The 11,941-nt window shown below is 39.6% G+C and overlaps 1 protein-coding gene across 4 annotated transcripts in view; it reads right to left on the bottom strand.

The window, feature by feature from the left end:
- Positions 1-2,743: 2,743 nt before the first annotated feature.
- rab6a (RAB6A, member RAS oncogene family) overlaps positions 2,744-11,941 on the bottom strand; it is a 22,687-nt gene continuing 13,489 nt past the window's right edge. For 2 of the 4 annotated variants that reach the window (XM_017707750.2, XM_017707751.2), the window contains exons 6-8: positions 9,331-9,424; positions 5,386-5,452; positions 2,744-5,261 (exon numbers count right to left, since the gene is read on the bottom strand). In XM_017707750.2, the coding sequence (XP_017563239.1) occupies positions 5,197-5,261; positions 5,386-5,452; positions 9,331-9,424 (226 nt within the window). In that variant the 3' untranslated portion in view covers positions 2,744-5,196. Of the gene's footprint in view, positions 5,262-5,385; positions 5,453-9,330; positions 9,425-11,231; positions 11,326-11,941 lie in introns of all 4 variants that reach the window. The other 2 variants (XM_017707748.2, XM_017707749.2) reach the window with 1 other exon arrangement.

The raw sequence follows: 11,941 nt of genomic DNA, 5'->3' as shown, positions 1-11,941 counted from the left end.
TTAAAATATTATAATAAATACAGCATTAGGTGTAGTACTGTCCTATAAACTATATATTTCTGTAAGATTATACAGCAAATACTGTAAATATACTGCATTGATAACACAGTGGAGAAGCTGTGCAGGCAACTTCAGCTGCTCCACACCAAACTCGTCAAACCATGTCTTTATGGACCTCGCTTTGCGCACAGCGCTCAGTCATGCTGGAACAGGAAAGGGTCTTCCCCACCCTGCTGACACAAAGCTGGAAACATATAACTGTCTAAAATGTACATGCGGTAGCATTAACGTCACCTTTCACTGGAACTAAGGGGCCCAAACCCTGAAAAACAGCCCCAGCCCATTATCCCTCCTCCACCAAACTTTACCGTTGGCACTGTGCATTCTGGTAGGTAACGTTCTCCAAACCCAGATCCATCCATCAGACTGCCAGATAGTAAAGTGTGATTCATCACTCTGGAGATTTTGCTCTTAGACGCTTCCATTTCACAATGATAGCACTTACAGCTGACTGAGGCAGACCTAGCAGGACAGAAATTTCATAACTTGTGGCAAAGGTGGCATCCTGACAGTGGCACGTTTGAGCTCTTCAGTACGACCCACTGAACTCCATAATAAGGAGGGGTGTCCACATACATTTGACAGTATAGTGGATCAGTGAACTACAAGGTTTACAGCAGAGTTTGAACGTAAAGTGCTGAGGGACACTGCATCAGGTATTCATGTTTATGAATGTTACATAAAGACCTTTATTCATTATTCACTCCTAGCTCCCCATTACAGCTCCTCTGAGATCACAAGTCTGTTTTCAGGGATGAAAGAGGCTTCATGGAAATCCCACACAACGAAACCAGAGAATCTGCTGGAGGAAGTCCAGTTAGCTGATCACAGCAAACACCAAGACTGAGCAGCAGTCTATTAAATATGTATGCTTTTCATATTTCAGTCAATTTATGTTGGAAAGGACTGTGTGGATGTTGGATCTCATGGGCGATTCTGAGTCAGGAATAGTGAGGCCTAGAGACGAATCCCACACACTAAGGGTCGGCGTGACGGCAGAACACTGATGTAATACGGCGATAAACGAGCTGTAAATGAGCTGCTGTTAATGTTTCCATTTTTAGTTTATTAGCGAAAGCAACATTATGAAAATACAATATTTGAAACTAAAGCTTTATAGCGTCCTGGTCAGACGATGCAGCCACAGGCCAACATGTATGCCTGTTAATTTACCTTTACTCAAGGTTTGCGATATTATCTCAACACTGTATTAAGAAAAACACTTCTATGGCTTTGATCTACTCATCAGAGGCTTTTGCAGCTCCGGTGCTAAAAAGAGGCATAAAAACTATGTAAACATGTTTTCTACTTTTGCGCCGCAGGTGTTATGCTGAAAATATCTCATAGTGAGCAAGAATGCCAACTAGAACCAATGAGTGTCCAAGACATTGTGTGTTAAATATCACAGCATGCGTCATTACTGAAAATCGGCTTCAACGTCAACAACATATATCAGAATAGTTAGTGAGACATGACTGGCAACCTGTCCAGGGTGTTTCCTGCCTTCCACCCAAGGACCACTGAGATAGGCTCCAGCACCCATACGACCCAAAAGCGGCTCAGATAATGTGTGCGTAATGTAGTGAGAACAGAATAGCTGCGCTAAAAAATATAGATCAGTACATTTTTTAAATTTAATGCAATAAGGAGAAAAATATAAATAACAGCATAACACACCAACATCCAATCAGCGCAGTTACTACACATTTTTACGTTGACAGTAGCTGTTTCCCTCTCATTTCTGTGAAAAGCTTGCTTCCATCTCACTTTTAGCAATAAAAATGCTTTGTGTACTAATTTCTGGGGGAAAGAAATCAACAATAACTGTTGTCACATAAGCTGTTCGCACATTCCAGTCACTAATTTCACATCTCAACTTCACATTTTGGGCTTGCATGACCTTTTTTTAAAATTTCATTATATATTTTAGGATCATTTGTCCACAACCTATGGGTGGCGGGGTGGGTAGCGCTGTGGCCTCAAAGCGAGGAAAGCCTGGGTTTGATTCCACGTCCGGGTGACCGGCGTCCTCTCTGTGTGGAGTTTGTATGTTCTGTCTGTGTGGGTTTCAACCGCAGTCCAAAGACATGCAGTCAGGCCAACTGGACATGCTAAATTGCCCCTAGGTGTGAGTGACTGTCTGTGTCTTGTTTGTCTGCCCTGTGATGGACTGGCAACCCATCCAGGGTGTATCCTGCTTTCCGCCCAATGACTGCTGGGATAGATTTCTGTAAATCTCTCTCTCCAAAAGCTTAAAAGTGGCAGAACTCGTAAAAACTCTTGCTCCTCCTCTCCACCATGCTGTTTGTTTGCATTCCTTGTAAGAAACATGTAAGGGAAACCTGCCACAGGACACTAAATTTATGCATACATACAACCCCCCTGGCTTTAACTCACTCGCTCACGTGTAGCAGGTTGAATCTTCTCCACAAGGGGTCGCTATTAGCACTCACAGCTTTTGGTGCTTTGCATCAATGCCACTGTGTCCATGTTTCCTTGTAATTGTCCTTGTTACAGAGGTACTGAAGATTAAGGCAATCTGCTGAACACTGGACATTTACTGAAACAGCGTATCACCCATCCCGCCCACGTTACCCGTCAGGTCACCCACAGCCGCAATCAGACGAGCTTCGTCAGCCTAGACTGTGTAATCTGTTTATGATTCAGCAATCAAAAAAAGACATTTTCATAGTTACTAAATAAAGGTCTTTATTAGGGATGTCAATAAGACACTGATGTAGTCTAGCAGTGCAAATTATGAGCATTTGTACACGGCATCACAGCAGCACACAGCGGTGACTGATATTTAAAAAAAAACAAACAAACAAAAAAAAAAAACAACAAACCTGGAGGCAACAGCTACCGGGCATGGACTTTCCTCCAGGGAATAAACAAAACTGGGGATAACTGTAAGACCACCACACAAAGTGCACTGTATCTTGAGCTTCAAATCTGCTACCCATGTGAGGATTCGGGTGGGAAATGGGGGGGTTCTAAAAAAGAATAAGTGTGATTTATGATCACATAATAAAGAAAATTAAAAAGGGAAAAAAGCGACATGATCAAATAGAAATAAATATTACAGAACATGGCTGATTCAACAAACCAATGAGAAAAAGAAACAGCTAAAGTGTCAATATTACATTAAATCAAACTTTACAACCCTAAAAAAAAAAAAAGCCAATGGAAGCCCTATAAAACAAACTCTTAAAGGCATGGCTGCATATTGATATATCAGGTGATGTACTATGATACTTCCCTTAATATACAAAAAAACCCTACTGTAGTAATAACCGTAATTTCTACTGTGCTACTCGAAAAAAGAAAACGACAAATGGCAGCTGAGGTGAAAATAAAAATAGCCAGACTTGAGTTGAGGCTGTGAAAATAGCTCTGTGTTTACAAGAGCTTCTGTAACGTGTCAAATAACGGAAGTTGACTCGTTTGTTTTTTTCTTCCAATGACAGAAACATCCCTGCATAGCCAGACTTGGATAATTCCCGAACCTCTGTAAACATTTACGACATGCTTTTAGTTTGCGTTCCCAACAACACCCTGTGCGAGTTTTGACTTCTGACAGCTTGCATGGCATGTGAAGTATTTAGGAGAGGGCGATATGGCAAAAATATTATATTGTGATCCTTCCAGACATTTTTCATGATTTTTTTTTTTTTTTTGAGGTTCGATGTCAGTTTTAAAATGAGTAACATGTACGAACACCCATGTTATGCTCAGAACAGCATGGCGTGATGCAATTTATCACCATAATGATAAATACTGTCATATTGCCCAGCCCTACAGTCCATTTAGCACTCAAGGACTCATAACTACATTTTAAAGTATTCAATTTCATCAGTAATGGTTATAATTTATTGTAATTGTTCAATGCTCACACAGAACAGATCCACAGATCTCCCAATTGCACGACATCATGTGAGCCTCCATAACTGTGGCATAACTGCTTATCCATTCAAGGTACAGTGCCAAATAATAAAAATAACATACTTAAAGTGTTTTGCCAAAAAAAAAAAACAACAACAACAAAAAAAAAACCCACACAAGAAAAAAAAAAGTAGCACTTCAGCATAGAGGACACTATAATGAGCTTTTAATGCACTTATTAAGCCTCAACATGCCAGTAGCCACACATGTAATTAACTGGCTGATTATGACTGCATATCAAGCATTAAACAGAGTGAACTGAACAATTTCGAGAGCATCACAATATTTTGCATTTCAGACGTCCATTATTAAGCCCTTCTTAAGCCTCATCAAGCCAATAACGACTGACTGGCTGCCAATTACAACATTACAGTAAATTAAGTATTTTCCAGAGAATTTGTGATGCTGTTATTAAGCCTTATTGAGAGTCAAGACCAAGGAACAATAAAGATCTGAAATTGCTTTTCGATTCATGTGCATTATTTACATGACCGATATCATAATATGTTGCTGCCCAAGCAACAAGTATCTCCAAAAAGGCAAGTTTTACAGGAGAGGGCAAAAATGTTCTTTCATTTTGATGCAAGTTACTGTAAAGAGATTTTATTCCAAGCAATTATGGAGTATTTCTGCTTGTCCACTCACCATGAAATTTTCACACACTGTAATGGACAGCTGGTGTGCTCCAATCATGTAGATACAAACGATGGATAACCAACAATGACAGTCAAGTACCAACTACTTGCTTGAAAAGGCTTAATCAGCTGGAAAATGTTTAATTCACCCCATTTACTGCTTAATAATGTAGTTATTAGCAGTCAATTCATTGTGAACTCCAGGTTTGTTTAGGCTCATTATAAGGGCATTATAATGCCCCCCATACTGTTACTGAAAAACAAATCAAAGCGACACCTTTCACATCCACATTGTGCTTGGTAAGCTTAAGGTCATCTCAGTGAGTCAGCAGAAAGCATGGAGCTGAGGATGATGGACAAGTAGTGTTCTTCTGGTTCCAGGCTGGGGAGGTGCACTGATACTGCAGCTGGGAGTGGGAAGAGTGAGAGAGTGAGCAAGAGAGTGAGCGAGAGAGTGAGAGATCGAGAGAGCAAGAGAGAGAGAGCGAGAGAGAGAGAGCGCAAAAGAAGAGTGTGAGAGAAAAAGCAATAGAGACAGAGGATGCAGAGGGACGAGGCTTTAGCAGGAACAGCCGCCTTCGCTGACCGGCTGTTCTGGAGGCTTCTCCAGCTTTATGTCGATCACTGAGGATGAGTTAAGCCAATCAACTGCCGACAACAAGAGGAAACAGTTTGTGTACAGTGTTTACGTATTCAAATGCATTCAAAGCAGCGCAAATATTTTCCTGCAGGGCGTACTGAAGGATACTGTCTTCTCTGCTCTTGTCCTGTGTGCTCTCCATGCCGGGCAGAGCGGCAGCCACACGCCGGAAAAGCTGGAGGAGAGAATAAACAATTGTTTATTACGCTATTGTTAAGATCTGCTGATTATAAAAAGAGAAAAAGAAAAAGAGAAAAAGTCAGCAGTCAATCACACAAGAAGAAGCCAGAGGAAGCGCGTGTGTGTGTGTGTGTGTGTGTGTGTGTGTGTGTGTGTGTGTGTGTGTGTGTGTGTGTGTGTGTGTGTGTGTGTGTGTGTGTGCGCGCACGCATATGCTGAACAAATGTCTTCATTTTGGGAGAAAGAAAGAAGGCAAGCATATCTTAAAGGGGCCATATGATGAAGAAACACCTCATTCAAGCATTTAGCTGAAGAGAACTTCTAAGGCATTAGATTAACTATCAGCACAGTTTGGGTGCAACAGTGAAATCAGCCAATCACGTTGATTTCCAATGGCCGGGAAAAATTTTGTGATTTAAGGAAAAGTCACTCTAGGCCTTTTGGGAGTTCTAAATATGTAACTGACTGTGAATACAAGTGTAATCAGTGTGTTGTTAGAAATGGAAAACAGTGGCAGCTCCATGTCGAGCTCTCTACTGGAAGAGGCACTATCAAACTGCTACAATGGAAAACATGGGCTAAATATGTCTGTCACAAGCTTCAAGTAAAACACTGAGTGTCTTTTAATTTGAAATGTGTTTAATCTAGAACAGCCAAAAGAAATGGCCAAATTACTGCTAGCTTAGCACTAACAAACTACTAGAGCCCCACTGGTTTGGTAGTTTTCACTGTAAGTTTAATAAACTGCACACTTGCTGCCTATGAAATGCTTCTTTCTCAAATAATAATAACAACCACACGTAAGCCTACAGCCTACTATTATTATAGTCTATATTATTATTATTGCTGTTATTGTCTGTTATTATCTAATTTTTATTAACGTTGATGTTGATAATGTCAAAATCACTGAAGTCCTCGTTCATGTTTCTTGATGGAAGTAATTCTTTGTATGGAAGGCTGCAGCATGACTTTAGGTTGGTTTCCTGGATCTGGATTCGGATTCATCTTAATTCTAGACTAAAAAAGCTTTTCTTTTCAACAGTAAATCACCGACAACATTACAGGTTAGGCCTAGAAATAATCCATGTGTATGAAGGCGAGTGGTTGGTTAGTGTAGTGGTTAACACCTCTCCCTTCTACACTGTGGACTGGGGTTCAATCCCCACCCGGGTAAACACCCTACACTATACCAATAAGAGTCCTTGGGCAAGACTCCTAACACTACCTTGGCCTACCTGTGTAAAATGATCAAACTGTAAGTCACTCTGGATAAGAGTGTCAACCAAATGCCATAAATGTAAAGGCGGGGCTCAATTTGTTGAACAACAAAAAAAGAATCTGTTACTACAGAACATCCTGAAGCCTGACAACATATTAAGATTGAAATGGACATGAAGCGCACATTAAAAGAAAACATGATTCGTTTTGTGCATCTCAGAGTCGTGGATGGTGTGTTTTCTGGCATTTAAACAGCTTAGCAGTCGTAACAGATGGAAACTATGGGCAATTCGTCATACTAATGTCAACCGGCCTAACAGAGGGTGCCGGCGGGAGTGTGTTTTAATGAAAATTATTATGATTATGACTATGACTGGGTGTGTATACACCTGTTCAATGCTATGTTTACTAGTCATGTATTGGTTAGTGTTTTGCTGCTCAATATGAGCTAAAACTGTCTCCGAAACTCACAACTGAAACATCTGGTAAAGCTGTGGTTGTTATTATCGTTCTTTTTTTTTTGTTGTTTTTTGTCAAAATGGAACATTCAATCATTTATTTTATTAAATGAACGTAATTAGGATATCAAAGCAAAACGATTATAGTCTAAAGTCCAAATTCGTTACAAGACGAATTGTTTTAAACCAATTAGGCAGAATGATCCATTTGCGTCTTAAATGCTCAGTGTTTCATTCTAAAGGCTGAAGAAAGATTGGAAAATGGGCAATGACGACTGTTTTTGACTTACATAAAGACCATAAATTGTGAGTTTCAAGCAAAACATAATATTACAAAAGTAGAATATGGCCCCTTTAACTGCAATTCACAAGTACAGGCTGGAAAAAAAAAAACAAATGATCCTTTAAACTTAAAGAGAAGCCTAACTGTGATGTTACGACTCCCCACAATGCACTTCCTTGTGCAATTAATCACAAATGATTGACAGCTGGAAGGCAGTATTCCTTGCGCTGGTCCCTTAAAGCCAGAAAAGAGGATGAATCAGCAGATTGACAGCACTGAAGCTCGGCATGAGAAACAGCTTGAGCCGAGCAAGATGTCTGTTCTGCCTCGGCCTGCTTTCCGTTTCCCGCCAAACAATGAGGCCAATTCAGAGCCTCCAGACAGCGTTCTTTTCTCCCCACGATGGAGACAATGGCTGCTCAGAACAGGCCCTGAATACCCAGCTTTCATCCAACAACAACAAAACCTGTCAGATTGACAAAAGTTTGAGCTCAAAGAGTGGGGGCTTTTCCGGTTTCGTTTAATGTATCACTGTGTACTGTGTGATAGGATTGTTATTAGGAAATTCTGTGATGCATGTCGTACAGCGCTGTATGACGTTCAATAGAAATAACCTTTCATAACCTTTAGAAGATGCTAAACCAATTCAGAGTCAGTCCTTTAGCAGTCACTGACTATTCGAATTTGCTGACCATAAGTCAGTGATTAAAGAGAAGCGTGATAAGCATCATCAGGTGAACAGTGAAAATCAAAAGCATATAATTATGCAGATATACTCTCCCAAAAAGACAGTACTGTGCAGACGTCAGAGAATGCCCTTCATTTACTCCATTTCCAGTGAAAACGGTCATTTAAAGTACAAGTTATTCACCTATTTTACACAAACTTTAATAGAAGCCTCATAACTAAATATGTATTTTTCCTTAGCATTTAGTGTGTCCACCCTTTGCCTTTATTACAGCTTCTATTCTTTTCAGGAGACTCACTTTCAGCTTTGAGAAATCTGCAAAGTTCAGTCTTAAAAAAGTTGGTGAACTTTGTGCTTCTCATTCTCCAAGTAATCCCAGATACACATTTGGACTCACCACTCCATAATGCCCAGTTTCAGTTTTCTAGAGCAGGTTTCCGTCTTTTGTGTCCATTTCTTTTCTCAGTGAGGTTCTTCTTGACAGACACATCCTTTCAGACTCACAGCGCAGAGCTGTCTTCTCAGCCTTTTCAGATCTGAATCAAGAGTAGAGCTTAACTTTCTCCTCTCTTTCAAAGATGGAAGCTTTAAGTGCTGTTTATCTGATGGGGACAGTTTTGGTGTCTAATAGCTCTTGCAGGTGGTTGTTAGGAGCCCCATTTTCAACTTCAACTTCATTTTCCTTATGCAAGTGGATTAGCTTTCATATAATCTCATCAGACAGCTGTATAAATTTTAGTCACTCTTTTGGGTAGGTCTTGTTGGCAGCTGTAACTGGTTGGTTTTACGATGGAGGAGGATGGAACAGTTAAAATGACTGCACAAAAGCAATGAGTGGACAAAAATATATTGCTAGGTTTGATATTATATACAGTTATATACATTATATACATATACAGAGTTTTTTGTTTTTGCAATTTCTTGTTAAATATGTTTCCTGCTTGTAAAGTGTATAACCTGTCCTTAATGACAGTTTTGACTGGAAAACCAAAAAAAAGAGGAAAAGGTGGTCCCTGACCTTTGAACGGTACTGTATATCGCTAGCATTTGACACACCAAACCAGCTACCACCACTCTTCAAACTCGAGGGTATAAAACTGTGCTCAAGTGCATAAGAGGATGTGTCGCTGCTAGAATCAGTGGGACACCGACACACAGGTGGGCATGCGTGAGGGCAGCGGACAAAAACAAAATATCAAACCCACACACACACAAACACGCTCTACCTGTTTCACATTGTATCCTGTCTTTGCGCTCGTTTCGATAAACAGAACATTCATTTCTTTAGCTCTCTGTTCTCCCTCTTCAGTTGTTATGTGTCTGTGATGGAAGACATGCGCGTTGCCATTCACACACGTTTCATTCACAGCACGTTCACACACATCGCCAGGACACACACACACAAACAAACAAAAGCAAGAGAAAAAAAACAAATGTAAACACATTGAAGTGAATATGTTTTCCGCGCCTGGCCTCACTGCTGCTGCTGTTCCTGCTCAGTACAGATCCTCAGTCTGACACCAATGCATACTAACATATTCCACCACACACAAGTTGCCAGTTAATTAGGTACACTGACGTTATACACTTTCAAATTCATTGGCCTTTTCAAAGATATCTACCATAGAGGGCACTTTGTAGGATTACATTAACAGAAGCCCATATGTTGCACAATTCATCAGCCTCCCCTCTATCCCATCTATGAATGGAAAAGGACCACTACAAGACTCCTGTTGACCAGCTACATCGCTGGGATGTTGACCACTGATGAAGGACTAGAATTGTGCATGTACTCCTAAAAGGTGGACCAACAGGTCAAATATGTCTTTTAAAATGGCTAGTAAGTATATTTGAAAACCTTTGTAGTGTCTGTAGTGCTGGAATGAATACATAGTGTCCTTGCACATCAGTGACACGGTACAACTACTGTATCAGTGTTAGTGCGGTGTTGAGAATGGTCCACCGCCCAAACAGTATCCTCTCTGGTTCCTTTCCACTGATGGATGGGGTAGAGTGGAGATGGACTACAATCAAGTAATTGTACATAAGTAAAGAATGGCCAGTAATATCAGCCTACATTTCTATCAATATTGGCAAGAATTTTGACACTAACATCTCAACTTTTCAATTTATTGTGCCACTGTCAGGATTCAAACTTGCTGTCTTGAGAAGACAGAGCAAAAATCTTGATCGGGTCACCATGAGAGACCAAAGAGACACCCCCTGTTTATCTAGAAGCATGTTATGCATCCACACTTAGCTTTCAGCATGCGAATAACAAATTATAACAAAAATAAAAGAGTTAATACTGAATCCAATACTGAAAAAAAAAAAATCTAGGTAGCTCCAACTCTGTGCTACAATATTTATATTATAATGCATTTCTAATGTTGGAGTTTGAGAAGACGAACATCAGAGAACTGACAATCATATCAGCCAGTAAATCACCATTTAAACAAAAACTCTAATAAAATAAAATTAATATCAATCGGAAATGACAACTGCTTTTCTTTTGCTCAGCTAGATTTGGCAGTTCACGTCCCTGATCATACAGTTTGAAGCACGACTCATTGCATCACACCATTTAAAAGTTAAAACTGTTGTTTTCTGTAATCTTTGATAACGTAGTGTCTTTTGCCACTTCTGTGTCATTTGATTTGGATGACGTCACCACCATTAAATAAAATGAACCAAAACCACCCCCCTGCCCCCCCACCCCAATAAAAAAAAAAAAAGCAATATGATTTCTGTAGACTCAAAAATCTAAAATGTGTACGTAAATACATATGTTACAATAGAATTATAAAACTGTATGAGTATATGCTTCATCCACAACATTTTCATATCCATAGCACCTTCCTACAATGTGTTCCTATATGGTTGGTGTACCTGATAAACTGGCAACTCCAGGGGTCCAAACATTTCTGGACACAATTCTTTGGAACACAATCTGTAATACATGTTCTTACATAAGCTTGAGAAGAGAGAAGAAAAAAAAAAAAACACTAACAAAAAGTATAAGATAAATACATGCTGCTGGTCTGAGCTTTGAGTTGAGGATCACAGTGGGAGCAGCAACAGCGGCAGCTGAGGAGGACCGGAGGCTGCGGATCAGGCTCAAACTCACCTGCTTCACATTGTAGCCTGCTTTAGCACTAGTCTCAATAAACATTACATTCAGCTCTTTGGCTTTCCTCTCGCCCTCTTCAATAGATACTTGCCTGTGGCAAATAAAAAGGTTATAGATGCTGAAGAGTTCATACACAAAGCATTTTCAGAGATTTCAGCTGTTATTTTGTGCCAGAGCATTACAATGAGAGTAAAAAGGAACGCTGGTAAACCTTTCATCTAGGCCTGTGCCGGTGAGCCATCTCAAAACCACTGAAAGAAAAAGTGTTATTACTGTTATTAGTTCTGTAAGTACATCCACTGATGCTTCCAGGAACATCAATGATTAAGTGTTCAGAAGCATTAGTAGATGTACTTAGAGATACCATTTCTTCTGCTTCCTGTAGTAATACATATTCTTCCAGTAATTTTAAGGCAGTTCCTAACTGTGAAGTCTGAAATCATTTTATATGTGTGCGTGTGTGTATATATATATATATATATATATATATATATATATATATATATATATATATATATATACACACACATATATATATATATATATATATATATATATATATATATATATATATATATACATACATATATACACACACACACACACACACACACACACACACACACACACACACACACATTTTAGGTGCAATAAACATGGTACTAATGTCAGATATCACATCAACAAATGTTTAAAAGTTCAGTTAT

Source organism: Pygocentrus nattereri, chromosome 18 (genome assembly GCF_015220715.1).
Source record: "Pygocentrus nattereri isolate fPygNat1 chromosome 18, fPygNat1.pri, whole genome shotgun sequence".
Lineage (NCBI taxonomy): Eukaryota > Metazoa > Chordata > Actinopteri > Characiformes > Serrasalmidae > Pygocentrus > Pygocentrus nattereri.
Note: the sequence above shows the minus strand (reverse complement) of the source record. Positions and strands in the feature narration are given on the sequence as shown.